At 28.8% G+C, this 16,775-nt stretch overlaps 1 protein-coding gene across 1 annotated transcript in view; it reads left to right on the forward strand.

The window, feature by feature from the left end:
• Positions 1 to 347: 347 nt before the first annotated feature.
• LOC142318738 (protein LSM12-like) overlaps positions 348 to 16,775 on the forward strand; it is a 62,052-nt gene continuing 45,624 nt past the window's right edge. The window contains exons 1-2 of the mRNA XM_075355145.1: positions 348 to 492; positions 15,721 to 15,854. Of these exons, the coding sequence (XP_075211260.1) occupies positions 372 to 492; positions 15,721 to 15,854 (255 nt within the window). The 5' untranslated portion in view covers positions 348 to 371. The remainder of the gene's footprint in view (positions 493 to 15,720; positions 15,855 to 16,775) is intronic.

The following is a 16,775-nucleotide window of genomic DNA, read 5'->3' on the forward strand; positions in this document are numbered from 1 at the left end:
TATCGCGGAAGTTTGTGGCTGAGCCCATTCTTATATACTAAACAGATAGAGATTACAGTCGATCATTTACTAGTTTACTAACAATGATTGCATAATTTTACAATAAACTTATTACTCATTTTTGAAAAATATGTGGAATTATAATTTAAATTGTTCTCTACATTTAATTACTGTTGTGTTTATAATTATACCTTATTATTTTCATTTGTTTAAAAAAATTACTTATACTACAGTTCAAAAAAACGACTATTTTAAAATTAATTTAGCATGAAAACCAATGTTAGAAATTACATTTTCTTTATTCAATAACATACAAAACTGAATTTGCTACACTGGTTTCTCAGGAACGGCAAGGAGGTATGAGGTAGAAAATGGCTGGAGTTAGTGATTGTTTCGGAATTGGAAGTATTGTGTTCTGTAAAACATGTTACAATAAGGAAATAGAAGGTGAAGTTCTGGCTTTTGATCCTCAGACGAAGATGTTGATATTAAGTATCCTTTTTTAAAATTATATTTTTTAATGGAATGAGAAGAATGAACTCGTGTTAGTATGGGCTTTTACTGCTCTCTTATCTAGTTACATTTTATATTTGAACCACGTGTTTTACTGAAATTTTCGTCGTAGGTTTGATCTGTTTGGGTTTTAGACGTTTTATACATAATACGGTTGGATACAGACCTTTCATCACTGTAACTTAAGATTTCGGTAATGTACCATTGAGAGAGTTGGTTGATAACGTTGGAACCATGCCGTGTAATTTATCTTAACCAAATTGTTTTGGAAGGTATAATATAGTGGCTTTGCGAATCCTTACGCCTAGCTTGCGTTGATTGTGTTAAACTCATTACAGTGATAATTATACTGAAGTATTTTGATTTGGAAATTGTGGTACCTGTTTTTCTTCAATTTTTACGCTATTTCTATAGATGTGTGTATAGTGGTATAATAGTTTGTATGCAAGTGCGTATTTTGATGTTGTATTGGTTATGTTAGTGTGGTTAACTATTATAAGTATCAGTAAATCCTTGTAGAAATATGATCCTTGCAGTTTGTATCAAATCTGTAGTTTTATGTTCATTTTATACCCTGAAAACAACCTTTCCAGGGTTTGTGTTTTGATATGCTGCAAAACTGTAGGACTTTCAGTGATAGTAGATTATCCCAATTTTTCTGGGGTTCATAATATTCTAAGATTTATGAATATCTGTAACAGAAGATATAGTCAGCTTATTCACATACATTTATATTAGTTACATAGTTACCTATTATAAAGTTTCATTAAAAATTACATCCAGTGAGAAGTACAGTACTTGTTACACTTTAAATATATAGATGACTACAGATAATTTGCGTAAGAACTCGTGTTTTTTTCTTTTTGCTTTTTTTTAGAAGTTCTGTTTGGCAAAGGTTTAAAGTGCACAACTTGTATTTTTTACAGGTTAAGTAAATAATTGTAGGTAAATCAAATAAATAACAAAATACTATTTTTTACTTTAAAAAAAACTTAGTATTTTAAAGAAAGTTAGTTAGAATTCTTACAAAAAAGGTGGCTAATCTTCTCTACCCATCTTACTTCTTCTGGTTTTATGGGTGGCATATCATATTTTCTTTATAGTACTCGCTTAAAAAAAAAAACAATTGTTACAGTTTTTAGAATTTCACTGTCATAGAGTTTATGGCCATTAGTTACTGTTTCTCAAGTGTAATGACTGTTTGTAGTAGTGTATGTTTTTAGAATTAACAGATGGATCAAAACTGATTATTTATTTTTCATTATGTTGAATAATTCCTCTTGTAATCTTTCATGATAAAATACCTATAAATGGTACAAAATATATTAAACTATACTTTTAGTTTAACATGTTAGCTGCTGTAGTGTATAAGGAAAAACAGTTCTGATGCCTCAATATACAGGGTTGCCACAGAATGATCCAACATTTGGTTTTATTAAAAAATATTTATTTGAATCGCATTACAGAAAAGTAAAGTATGTGTTTACTATATACCTGGAACTTATGTTCTGCTTGTTATATGTTCAATATGTCCACCATTATGTCTAGCAAGTTCAACATGAAGTCCTATATTGTTAATAACTTGACGACACATATCCTCGGTTATCTTGTTGCACACCTCAATGATCACACTCGCAGTTCCATCACTGTATGAGGATGTTTAGGGAAAATCTTTTTCTTTAGAAATCCCCAAAGAAATAATCACACAGATTCAAATCAGGTTGTTTGGGGGCCAGTTCTATCCACATGCAAAACCAATTTATTTGTGACCTAACATTTGAAATGACATTTGCGTTAAAAGTATCATGCAGAAAACTAAAACATCAGCTGCGTGTGGTCTGACTCCATCCTGCTTGAACCACTCGTTTTCTAATTGAAACCCTTTTGCAAGCAGCTGAAGAACAGAATTATTATGCAGCACGTTTCAATTTTCACCGTCTGTTCCAAAAAAGAATGGCCCTATTACCCCCATGAACTGAGTTAGCAGCCCATATTGTACTTCCTGGAGCATGATGCACCTTTTCATGAAGCACATGTGAATTTTCGGAACCCCAAAAACACATTTTATTATTAACAACCCTGTTTAGGTGAGTGTGCCTCATCTGAAAACCAAACATTGTTCAACAGTGTGTGCATCTTGGTTCATAGCCCATTCAGTGAATGCCATTTTTTGATGGTTGTTATCAACTGTTAATTTAGGTAACACTGTTATTTGATATGGATATAAATGCAAATCAGTTTTTAAAATTCTCTGCACAGATGCAGAAATCCCAATTTATGCTGCTGCTTTTCTTGTTGATTTGCCCAGGCTTCTCAGCAATGCTGCTGTGACAGCTTCGACATTCTGTGGAGAACGAACATTAGCAGGCCATTCTTGCTTACTCTCAAATACTGAACCATTACTATAAAATTTTTTGTGAAGTCTATTTATTGCTTAAAAAGACTGTGACCCCAGAGTTTGAAAATGTGCATGAAACTGTCTTTGTGTAAGTACCACACATTTTGTTTCATTAAAAAACAACACAGTCTTTGCATGCTGTTCCAACAGTCAATTTTCCTTTGTCAGCCATTTTGGAATGATACACAGAAAGAGAAGAAACTAGTATTCATGAACGTGTGTCACTTTTGCCAAAATAAAACACATGATAATTATTAACCTAAACAGTTATTGCCTGAACAAATATTGGATCACTTTGTGGCCATCATGTATAGGGAAAACCTACCTGTCAGGCCATAATAAATAACAACTGTTTTTAATTTTTAAGGCAAATTTTTTTTTGTATAGCAGTTAAAATTGAATATTAACCCCAAGTGAGTGCTCCAGTACTATTCACGGCATCATACTGGTGCATACATCATTCATGTGCTGAATCACTGGTATTACTTTTTAAGTAACTAGAATAATAAAAATATAATACAAAATTAGTGATGTTTGGTAAACCGTGGTAACCACATTAATGTTTTACATTTATTACACTTTGTAGATATAAGTTTTACATTTTTTGTGCCATAGCTCATCCTTGAACTTTCGCAGTTTCTGCATAGCAGTGTGCATATTGCTGCCAAATTCTCTGATTTTGTTGATTTCTTTCTGAAGTGGCTTCTAACATGTGTTTCTTGACGTCCCATTCAATTGGAATAGTTTGTTCACCAATAGGATTTCCATATTTATCTTTTATGAGCATCTTAAAAACTCTCCTCCCAGAATGTTGTAATCTGAATTTTATTATAAGAGTATTGTAAATGTGCCAAACATTTACTACTGAAGTGTTCAGTAATAATTCAAATGCAACCTTATGATATCATCTAATGTTTTGTAAATATCATCTAATGATATTTGATGGCCAGTAAAGTAACTGGCCATCTGGTCAGAAAGATATATCCCTTGCTTACCCTTGTTATAGTCTATTATTACTGCTGGTTTACTTAGCAGTTCTCCCAACATATTTTTCCTGTGGTAATCTTTCCTTATGTGTGTTTGTACTCAGAAAGAAATTTTGTCGCCTCTTCCATTTTCCAATGAAGTGTCTTCTTTATTTTGCATTCCAGTTAACTTAACTTTTTTTTTTCTGTCGCATCAAATGGCAAATGTTTTCTGTTTCACCTGAGTATGCCTAGCAAATGGATATTTTTGTCTAATAATGGAATTGACATATAGAAGTTATAAGTAATAATTACTCTTCCAGAATACAAATATTTATTGGCAGGTTGAAGCTCAACTCTTTCAGCCTGTCCATTTGAATTTGTCAGATTTTCCAGAGTATACAAACAGTTGGAGGATGTAACTTAACAGGGTTACAAAGTTTAAACATCTTGAGTCCATACTTGTGGCTTTTGTTTGAAACGATGCCTAAAGAATAATCTTCTTCTAAATGGAATCATTGATTAATTTATAGTAATAAACTCTCTGGTACATATTCTTCATCAATTCTTGAATTTTGTTTGCTAGATTCCTAATTTTGCCAGCTGTTTTGTATTGCTGGCAAAATGAATGAATTTCAGAAGTATCTGAAACAGATTTCTGCTCACAATTTTGGATACTGAACAATTACTATAAAGAATTGATGTATCCCAGTAGTTAGAAATTTTTTAATATTTCACTACCTCCATGTATACTATTATGGAAAAAAATTCCACATTTCATTAGAACTTGTGTCAATCCACTGACTGCAGCAATAAGAACGTTTTCTTTTATTTTGCATCATAGAATTTGTAACATTTCTGTTTCCTCCCTCTACAATAAGGTTTACAATTTCTTCATCAAAAGATCTTTTATATTACATTATTATGTGATTGATAAATTAATCACATTATTATTGTGATCATTTATTATTCATCACAATAATTGTGATTAATATTAAACAATAATAATAATTATTATTATTATTATTTAATATTTCAATAATTTCTAAAGCTTCTTTATTCTGAGGGTACGTATTATAATTATATTTTTCTTTATCTCTGACCTGGATATGAAGAGTAATTTGGGCTTGTCAACTTCATGCTACTCGGCTACTCATGTCCTGTATGTAATGGAATCTTGAATAGTGCCAGCGCATCTCATGTCTTTCATGCAAATCAATCCTGAGTAATGCCCGTGCATCTCATCTATTTGTTGATATAACACTGCTTACATGTTAAATACAAAATGTCCAAAGAGCAATATTGTATGTCAATTGTAATAAAATATTAATGTTGAAATTATTGCAATCTAAATTATTTTCCTGAAGTGTAAGTAAAGATTATTAGCAACTTTTTATGAAACATTTTCATTTAAAATTATTTAAAAACGTAATTGAAATTTACAACATTGTTGTAAGTGAAAACATCAGCTAAATACAAAATTTTAGCCTGTAATATTTTTCAAAAGTTACATTAGCTCCTAGGTTGTATTTTTAAATGCTATTATTGTATTCAAGTGACTTCAATAAGAGAAGGTTCGAACAATGAACTATTGAAATAATACTAGCTTGATGTAGCTTCACAGTATTTTCACGGGATGTTTTTTGCCCAGTCTGTTTACTAATACTTGTTAATAATGTACTGGTAACTTAGTTAAGTCATATGTGATAGCTTGTTGCATAGAAATTGCCATCCATCCAACACACAACTTGAGGTAGTCTAGAAATTCATTACAATATAGCAGCTTTGACAGAAGAAAGTGAATTGCTCTGACCACATGTCATTTATAACTTACTAACTTTGCCTTACATTATCTTACAGGAATCATCAGTAGCACCAGTTGCAGAATTACCTCAAATCACACTCATGTCTGAGCCTTCTAGTAAATTACATTTACTGGAGTACTAATAAAGATGAATTGCTAGATTTGTTTTGAATAATATTGAAACAACTAGTTTAAGACACAAAAATATGTTGGTTAATACCATTTAAGAAAAAAATATGACTAATCATTTCTCTTTAATTTTATAAATGTTTTAAAACATTTATTACACAGAACATAAGATAAATTATTCAGGATGTGGTAGAACCAGATAACTAATGATGAACATGGAGAGGTATATGTGAAAAAGTAATGATAAATGTATTACTAAATATTTATATAACATAATAAAAATGTTATTGAAAAAGTTTATTATTAATTAATTATAAAGCAAAACAATAACCTGCAACCTTTCACCATATCACTATACTTTACATAGGGTTTGTCATGTGTTCTAAAGATTACACTATTTTAAATAGTACTTTACATGACTCCTTCAAGATTTTTTTAAAGATTCTTCAAAGAAGATAATCTCTGTTGCATTAATGCCCCTTTATTTGCTCATTTAAGGCAGGTGTTAAAAGCAGTCAGAATTTAATTAGTAACACCCAGTGTATTTCTGTATGATAGAATCTAAGATTGCATCATCTTATTGTCAATCATATTTGCATCATTATTATCTTTCTATACCATGAGTTATCTTAACATCTGTGCTAAAAGGTGTTGTATTTTGATTTTTAACAAATAATAGTGGTAAGCTATTACTTGGAAGTTTGATGTTGATGCCTAAGATTCTTTGCCACGTGAGTTTTCATGATTGCAATCATCTTTTTTCAAATATCTTGATATCAGTAGGTTTGTTGCTACAACTGTTTCTATGGCTTAATTACTTAATACTTAAATAAAAGGTGCTTTTCTTGTAAACAGTTACTTTGAAAACAGCATTTGTTATGTAATATTTTCAGAGGGTTACGGAAATGTTACAATTCTGGCACTCCAGCCAGCAGTTTTATAATTTAATTGTAATATATAAGATATAATTATTATAACTTATGTGGAATCTTATTATATTTTGATCTACTGACAGAGCAGTGTAGCGTTAAGTTTTATAAGGATAACTTCACTTTCACTGTGCTTCATTATAATTTTTATCTGATAGACTAAAAATGAAATTTGTGCTCACCGTTAACTTTCATACAGAAGTGGAAGTTTAGTTTTGCCATCAAATCTATTTTTTTGCTCCTGTGTTCTTTTTAAACACATCGTAAATCAGAACATCCATCTCTTGCTTGAAAACAAACACATGCTTATTTTTTTTTTTATTTATTTGGTTTTCTGTTAGAAAATGTCTTTGAGTAATAAAATATTTGTTTTGTATTGGGTTAATAGGTTGTTAATGAATAGTATTCATCTTGTGCCTCTGGAAGTGAGCAAACTTAAAATATGTTGACCTTTTTCACAACTTGCTGAGTTATAGAAACATGTCACTGCAATGTTTCTAAGTAATTTTTATGAGTTATAAACATTCTACACTCACTTTCTAGCTTCTGGTTACGTTTTTTATTTACTTTTATTATTTTTTGTTGAATGTTATCTGCCATTAGTTTTGAATTCTAAAATTTATTAACTAATTTATTTACTAGACGGATGAAAAAGAACACTCACATCCACATTAGTTCTACATGTAAATATCACTTGTATGAAAAGTACTTCTACAATAGTTATTAAATTATTCAGATTAAAACAGGAACATTTTCCTATGTTTTTAATATATTTAATGAACAGCTTGTCTTCTACTTCATTAGAACACAGAAAACAGAAAGCAATTTGTTTTATTCTGTTGAAATGGCATGCATGTCCTTCAATTCTTAGTGGTTGTTTCTTTCTTAGACGTCATAAATTATTTTTATACAAGTATAGATACCCACTAAAAGTTTTCAGAGGCAATTAAAGCTACAGTTATTTAACTTTTTTTTATAATTGTTTATTAAATCATCTCGGTCAGTTTCTTACACAATCTACACTAATGGATTTTATTGAAATTAAGAACATACTATAGAACCCATGGTTAGGTTATTTAGGTTTAGACTATTGTATTTACATTGCAGTTTTCTGTTATTGGAATATATTATTTATTTTACATTTCATTTATAACTCCATTTTACTATAATATAAAGATTTTATTTATCATTTTTTCTTTGCAATGTGATGCATTGTTGTGCCAGTCCTAATTATTAAAATGCGTTAATGTTTTTTTTACCGCTTTAAATATTTATATAAAATTTTAATAAATTAAAATATTTATTTAAACAACAGGCTGATACCAGTTACAGTTATGAAAGTGATAAAAAAATGACTTTAATGAATGAAAAACACCAAGCATAACTGGAATTTAAATCCAGAAGTTTTCAGATGAGAGTCAAAGATACTACAGCTTTGCCTTGGAGATTGGGATTAAATTTTTTTTTGTATTATTGGTGTGTGTTGTTTACAAAATGTGTTTTAAAATAATCTCTATGTTGTGTCTGGAGTGATATACAGTTAAATAAAGAAAATAATAAAAAAGAAAATTTAATTTACAAAAATTGTATTTGTACATTTCAAAAACGTATTGGTTTCTAGGATTGCTTGTACAGATTGCATGGTTGGAACTGTCAGGATATAGTTTTTCTTATTGCATTTATGCAACTTTTATGGAGGGGAAGAAATGGGGTTTTATATTTAATACAGAAAAATAATTGCTGGTATCAAACATCATAAGTTAATGAATTAAATTTTTTTTTTAAATATTTGCTTGGAGTGTACTCCTACACTCCAAATAAATGATGGTTGTGGAACATAGGCAAGAGGAAAGCAATCCATGTAGTGTGATTCCTTAATTAACTGATGTTGAAATCAGTTAAGTTTCTATAGTTCAAAATTAAATTCAGAAATTTCAAGATATACAGTAGAAGAGAAGTTGTTGCAGCAAATTAAGAAAAGAAATGCTGCTGTTTAATCTAGTCTGATAACTTTTTGACAAAATTATCTTTTTCATTTCAAAGTGCATATGTTATAAACTGGGCAATGAACATCATAAACTTATTCGTTGCGTTGTTAATATTTCTGACATGATATTTTAATACACTGTGTTTTGGTTGTGTAACTTAATTATTGAAATTATTTTGTTTATACAACAGTTTTTAGCGTTTGTTTAGGGTAGTGAATAAACTTCAAAATTATATAAATTTATGCAATTGTGATTTCAAATAAGTAATATTAAATTAATCAATTGTTTTTGAATTAAAAATTGCTACACTTTTCAAGCAACTTTTAGTAGAACCGTAGGTTTACGTGTAAATGTCTATATATAGAACTACTTTGTGTGTAGAACTAATTTTTTCCTTTCATATATAAAATGAACTATCAATAGATTCAAAACTATTAAAAAAAATACATTGAAAAATTTATTGATGATTTGTTTTCTTCATGATTGTCCAACATTGATTTGTAATGAGTATTAAAAATTTTGATTGCAATACTTATATTACATTGTATGTTAACTTGATTATTTTGCATACTATTTTTGTTAAATATTGTTAGTTTTTAGAAATGTCTGTTTGATCTTGCTTGTTGATGTTATCAAATTGCTGATTATATTCATGAAATTTTCCGTAGTCAGTTGCACAACAAGCAAAATAAAATGAGAAATCACGGGCTGCAGTCTTTTAGTTTAGGCTGCCAGTATCTTGTACTTTTCACACATTATTATTTTGGTAATGATATTATCTTCTATCTTACTAATATTTAATAAACAAGTAAAATGACTATTCGTTGAGTTTCGATAGTTTATTAGTTACAGATGACTAACAAAATAAAATAACATGAATGTGAAACTTTAACATCTGTTTAAATATTTTATAACTAATTGTACAAAAAATTTGTACCAAATTAAAGCCTATTTTGTTTTTGTGATATTTTATTAAGATTCTCCATAAGTGGCAAGAAATGTACAGCATATATTTTCAGGAAAACTTAAGAAAACAAATTTTATGACATTTTTTTACATGTTACTCTTTTATATAACTTGTACAAAACATAACGTTATAAACATTATTATAATAATGTGAGAAGATTTGTGTGAACATGCACATTATTTTGCTAGTTTATTTGTTACTCATATTATTAAAGGAAATTAAACAAATATTTATTACTCTGTATGATTTTTAGTTCATCTAATTCTTAGATCAATTAACTTATACAGTAGCATAACTCAATATAACAAATATAAGATCTGTAACAAAAATAAATAATTTATATTATTTCAATCAAATCACATTTCTAATATATTTGTATAAATTAACAATTGTAATATTTACTACTACTACTATACATGACAATGTTTCTAATAAAATCTATTAGTTATATACTACATAAACAATTAGGCTTATAAGTTAAATTTATTATTTTGCAGTTTTGCCAGTAAAAGAAGGCACATGAATCAAAAATAAAATAATTTTGTAAAAGAAAAAAAAATTGCAATCTGTTCTTTTTTTTCAATATGTATTTTAGGTAAACTGTTGATCTCTTAAGTGCACAATATCTATTGTTCCAAATGATAGCATAGAACTCTGCTACCTTAGATTTTGACATTCTCACTACTAGACTGTAGTTTATCCCTCTTTTAGATTTCTCAAGTATCCCTCGCATAAAGAATCATCTGAAAGCATTCAAACTTTTTTCCAATATTTTCAAATTTTATGATAAATATGAGCAATTTTATGGGTAATTATATATTATTTAATTTCTATTATAAAACATTTTTACCATTAAAAATGACTACAATACAATTTTTTGAGATGTTGATTTAATTTTCCTTTCAAAAAGGTCCACTATTTTAAAAATAATCATGGATAACATTAAATTTGATAAGGGTAAGATAAAAGCCTCAAAACAGTCTCAAATCTCTTTCTTTAGCCAAACTTTAGATGGTTATTTAGTTATTCCAGTTTTAATTTATTTTTAAGTTGGTTAGATTTGTTTAATTAATGAAACATAAGTTTGAAAGTTAGAAATGGTTATCAAAGTTTGACCTGGAAAGTTTCAGTTAAATTTATTTATTTATTTTTTTAAAAGTGTTTGACATTGTGATCCCTAAAAGCTTAAATAACTTGCAAATTAGGACAAGAAATTAAAACTGATGCATATTTTTTTATTACAAATTACCATTCTTATTGCGTTTTAATAAAGCTGTAAATTATTTTGCAATTACAAAAATTTTAACTGTCGAACAAATCTTATTTCATTCATGAAAATTAATAATTTTTAAATGAAAAAATTATAACTTTGATGTGAGTGTAATACAGTAAACTCCGAAGTATTTTCTATATTAGCAATAGGTATATTGTAGTATATATACAATGTATACTTACAGTAATAAGTCATCAGCACTGTTCATCTAAGTTTTATCAGCACTATATTAAATATTCTGTCATTTAATATTGTAATGTAATTTTATTTTTATTTTTTATTTACGTACCAAAATATTATTCAGTGTTCCCACTGCGTGTATAGTAATACTGTCAATAGACACTAAGAATCATTGGCTTTATTAGGTTTACAATGCTTCTGTAAGTGTTTTTATTAATTTTTAATGATGGTAAGCGTATTTTATTTATGTATGTTTTAATGCTTCCTTTATAAGTTTACATATGTAGATTGGATGGTAAAGATTGGCCTGCAAATGAATGAAGTTACCATGAATGTTAAAATGTAAAATTTAAAACTGATGATGCTAAAGCTGATGTATTATTATTATAAATGCCAACAAAAATTTTTAAATGCATTGCTAGTGCTGCTGGGAAATCTTAAGAATTAAAAGATTGTTGTTGACTTTGAAACTGCTAGTGTTATCTAGGAACAGAAAACTGCAAGAAAAGTGGCTGATACAGATAGTTATGATAACAATGACGTAGCAGTAACATTACTTACTTTCTCTGTAAAAGTTAGCTGTCAATTTGAAAACTGATGGTGTATTTAATTATGAAAATGTAGCTTAGCTGCTCTGTTGGCAGAAATTGATTTTGGGTGGAGAATAATTTAAAATAATATATCAATTCTAGTGAAAAATTTGATATACAATATATTATTTACTAATTTAAAAGAAATAGCTGTATAGGAAGAACCCCTCTTGATTTATTGACAAGATCTTTATTTTATAAGTTCATTCTGATACGAAAAAGCATGTCAATGTTGTGAAAGATAAGGTGTGTAGATTCCAGTTTTGAATGGTGACTAATAATTATTCATCAGGCATGTAGCTAGGATTTTTTTTTGGGGGGGGGGGCTAAGGGGGCTGATGATGAAATAATAAAAAAACAAAAGGAATCAGAATTAATGGAAAATCCGTCCATTGTATCTGCTTTGCAGCTGGTATTGTATGATTGGCAGAATCAGCAAGGGGAATGGAGATTATGTTAGAAACACTCTCTAAAGTACTAACAAAACTTAAACTGAAAATTAATAAGGAGAAGACATGCCCAGAAAATGTTCTAGCACTGTCATACAATTGTGTCTTAGCCGACACAATTTTCCATGTTATGACCAATAATACAGATTTTTCTAAAATCACTTTGGCCACATTTTCAGCACCTGCATTGTAAAGCGGAACTAAAAACAAAAAATCTTCCTGCAGTATCGGTTTTTGTGATTCAAAGTCAACGTAACTGGCATATAAACACAATCACCTAAAATAGAAAAAAACTCAACACAATTTATTCTACTTATTACAAGTTTTTCTTGTATTATTTAAACACTGTGTTTATGATCTCATTTTGAATGTCAGGACTTGTGTAAGAAGCATTCTTTTTAGAATTTAAAAGATGATTTTTCAAGTTGATATCACCAGCATTAGCTTGAAATCACTGAAGACTGAAATTTTCTGTCATTCACTGCAGGATTTTCTAAGCTAAAAGAGGTCTGCTATGATAGCAGAACTCTTAGCAGGGGTAATTCTTGTTCACTATAAAATCAAATTTTTTCTATTATAGGGATTATTGCTGCTCTACTTTCACATTTTTCTTTTGCCATCAAAGAATCCAGTTGAGTTATAACATTTTGATTTTTTCCACTTGTAATGCGTACAGATTTTTCAGACTTGACAATACTGTATCAATGATATGCATGATTACTGTGATTATTCAAGTTTTCCACAGTCTTTTTCTAGTTCTTGAAAGGACTTGAAATTAACTGACCTGAGATTTTGTGACCTTTCTAAGTCCCTCATTTGCAAACAAGACAAACTTTGCAAAACACACCAGCTTCTTTTTTTGAATAATCTTACCAGGGGTACATTTTAATCCAGTTTGGTTGAAATCTACTGTTTATTCATTTAAGTAACAGGATAAACAAAGGAATTTGCAGGAAACAGAACAGATGTTAAAATCTTCAATTTTAAATGATTATTCTGGCATAGAATATTCCATGTTGTAATTACCATAACAAATACTTCAGGTCGAAATTTATCATTGGCATTTGAATTTCTGGTGATCTACATCTCCATTTGCACTCCCACTTTTAAAATTTTCACTCGCACATCTATTTTATTATTCTTTTTTGTAAAAAGTTATGTAATTGAAGGTGTCACTTTTCGCTGTGACATGGTGTAAATTGTATATAAATTAATATGAATAATGAATAAATGTCTAAAATAACGGTCTGTTGCATGCATTCACTTTTGGACATTCACTCTTCCAAAGCTCGACAGATTAACTGATTTTTCATTACAAAGCTTAGAAAATAATTTTATTTAAAACCCCTATTATTGTTCCATTAAATACTCATTAATCTAATGGCTTGTTAATTACTCTTTAGTTAAGGAAAGCTAACTGCTAACAACTAATCTGCCAAACAAATTAATTACACATTTTTAAGATTAACCCACCTTTATTCGACGTGTGAGGGTCTGCTCACATTGATATTATTTTCTTTTCTGTTATCTTTATGTTTACGGTACATTCTTGGAATGCCATCTAGCTGTGTACGCATGTGTTGGAATGCAATAAGCAAGTGTTGTATTTCTGGCTTGCAGGAAATCCCCAGTAATCAATTATTTTTATTATTATTGTGTCAGAGTGAGCGCGGCACTCACATGTTGAGTAATGGTGTTATTCTTGCAGGATCGAGTAATGGCGAGTTATATATAGGAGGGGATTAATGGCTAGAGAGAGATTTATCTTAAATTGTGTGAAAATACTTTTGAGATTTTATACATTACAAAAATGTAAAATGCTAAAAATGGATTTTTTGGACCCAACATGCAAGATTTAACCCCTGAATGATTGTCTAATAATTGTCTTGTGGGGGAGGGGTGGCTAAGGGGGCTATTGCCCTCTGCCCGCTACGTGTGTGTTTATGATATCAGCTTATCCTAACAGTCTTGCTTATGGAAATTATCTCTGACAGAAATCATCTTCATCATTGGGTGATTATCAATTGTAGAAGGATCGTACTGTTTTCTACGTGAGCAACGACTAAACCACAACACCTAAGAAGATAAATCACCAAATTTCTTATCTGTAGTAGACTGGCTAAAGAAAAATAAGTTTTAATCCATTTGACGGAATACATGTTGAAAATGGAACTTTCCCAGATAATTCAACTTAATAAGAAAAAGGCAAAACCTTCAAATAGGATGAACAACTTAAAAGTGAAGGAAATAGTTTGTTACTCTTATCATTTGAATCACTGGACTTAAATCCCGTACAATTAATTGGCTTGAAGACAAAAAATGGGAAGACAAATACTGGTTGTAATGTTAAATTATAGGTCGTTGATTTTTTTTAAGCATGCAGATAAAAATTTTTAAATCACTATACTAGACAGCTGGAGAAAGTGTTGCCAATATGCTGAAAAAAAATTTTAAGGCACAAAGCCTCCAAATGTAAGAACTTGTTGAAAAATTTAGTCTTCAACAATTTTAGTTTTTTCAGTTGAAAGTAACAATAGTAGTAGAAGTGAAGATGAAAATGGTGATTTAAAACATTGTTTAGTGTGTGTTTATATTAAACTGGAAATTCATTTTATTTATTTTATATTATTTTAATATTAATAGATGACTAATTTTTTATGACCATGCTATATAAAAATAAGAATTCAGTGAGAGGACCTGTGAATGATGTTCTGCAGGTAACACTGTATTTCATTGTTTTGGAATTAACCACTTTTTCCTGATTATGTTAAGCAAGATTATTTTAATTTGTTTTTTATTTTATCAAATATTACTTTTATTGTTATTTTGTATTATTATTAATAGGAGAGAATTATATTTGTAGATTTAGTATATTATGGTGCTTTTTCTTATCAAGTTGAATTATCTTGAAAAGTCCATCTACCAAGTTAAATTTGATAAACTGTAAATTTAGCTACTAAGAATTATGTATGTAATAGATTTAGAATTTTAGACAGGATCTGTTAGAGAAAATCTATTTTTTTTTTAGAGATTAATAATGAAAGAGGCAGAAAGTGAAGGGTCTTGGATGTAAAATTGCAAAATGTCAGTGTCAAAAAAATTTAGAAATAAAATAAATTGAGAATACACCACATCAAAGAAAGACTATTGAAGGTGAAATTTAATGAATTAGAAAAATAAATTTTAAAGTAGATTTAGAATGTTGGCGTATAAGATAAGATTTTGGCAAAAAATTAAATTAACAAGCAGCATTAACATCAAAAGTGCGATAATAAAAAAGAACCTGTGCTTTATAAAGTAACTGCATTTTGTAGATCAAATTTTACTTTGTAAAATTAAGATTTTGGTTGGTTGCAACATGTACGAAATAAGTTAATGTATTTGTGAGGTTATGTGTATATATATATATATATATATATATATATATATATATATATATATATATATATATATATATATAGGTATATATTTATTTGGATTAAATAATAGTAGTCCAAACAATCTTTAAAAGTATGCTCCTTATTATAAACTTCAGAAAGTCCAGCTTCAAATGGTCGTGCATCATTAAATGATGTTCATATAGTGAATTTATCTTTAGTCAGTGATGTGCAAGTAAAGAAAGAAGCAACCTCAGTTCCAGATCCTCCTCAATCTCTTAATTTACAGAGAGTAAGTAATACCTGTTTTGTGATTTGTATGTCTATGTTCAGTTATGTTTTCAAATTGTTTTGTTTAATCTATAATTTTACTGAGTATTGTGTACTTTGTCTGTAACAATAAATTTGTTTGTGGCATGTTATTTAATATTATTTTAATAGTATTTTAATCAGGCTTCTACTTCATGGCTAAGTCCCATAAAATGCTTTTATCATGTATTGTATCTAACATATATTTGAAGTCATAAGTTTTTATTTGTTTACCTGTTTTAATATGTTTAAAAATGTTTTCATTGCATAGTGAATAAGAAGTTACATTAAATCTCTTAAAACTACATTACAAATTAAACAGTGTTATGTATTTTAAAATTGAAAAATCATTTTAATATAAAAATTTATAGAAATTCAAAATAATTTTTGTGTCTCGACTTGAAATCAAAATGTTATAACATCAGAGGTCCAGATAGTAAACTGTTATTTGGGATGAATGAAAGAGATCTAATTGGTCACAAAAATCCATTGTGCAGTGGAAGGTATCTAAAATCTAAAGTATTGTAGGGGAAAAAGAGTAAAAGATGTTAGAACTATTAAATTCAGGAGTTAAGAGATCTAATAAAACTTCAACAGGAATAAAGCAGTAGGATTTGATGTGAACAGCATGAATTAGTATTCTCTCTTGGAGAAGCAGGATTAAATACTCTGTACAAATTAGTTGACAAAATTTATGATACTATAGAGAAGTACTATGAAATTTCATTGCATTTAAATTTTTTATAATGCTGAAGAACAGAGTTACAGATAACTACTACGGGATATACTGAACTGTTAGTTTAACATCTCATGCTCCCAAATTACTAACAAATATGTTGAATAGAAAGAGTGGTAGGTGTACTAGGCACTGACCAATTTGGTCTTGGAAAATACATAGGAACAT

The sequence above is a fragment of the Lycorma delicatula genome, chromosome 1 (genome assembly GCF_047948215.1).
Source record: "Lycorma delicatula isolate Av1 chromosome 1, ASM4794821v1, whole genome shotgun sequence".
Lineage (NCBI taxonomy): Eukaryota > Metazoa > Arthropoda > Insecta > Hemiptera > Fulgoridae > Lycorma > Lycorma delicatula.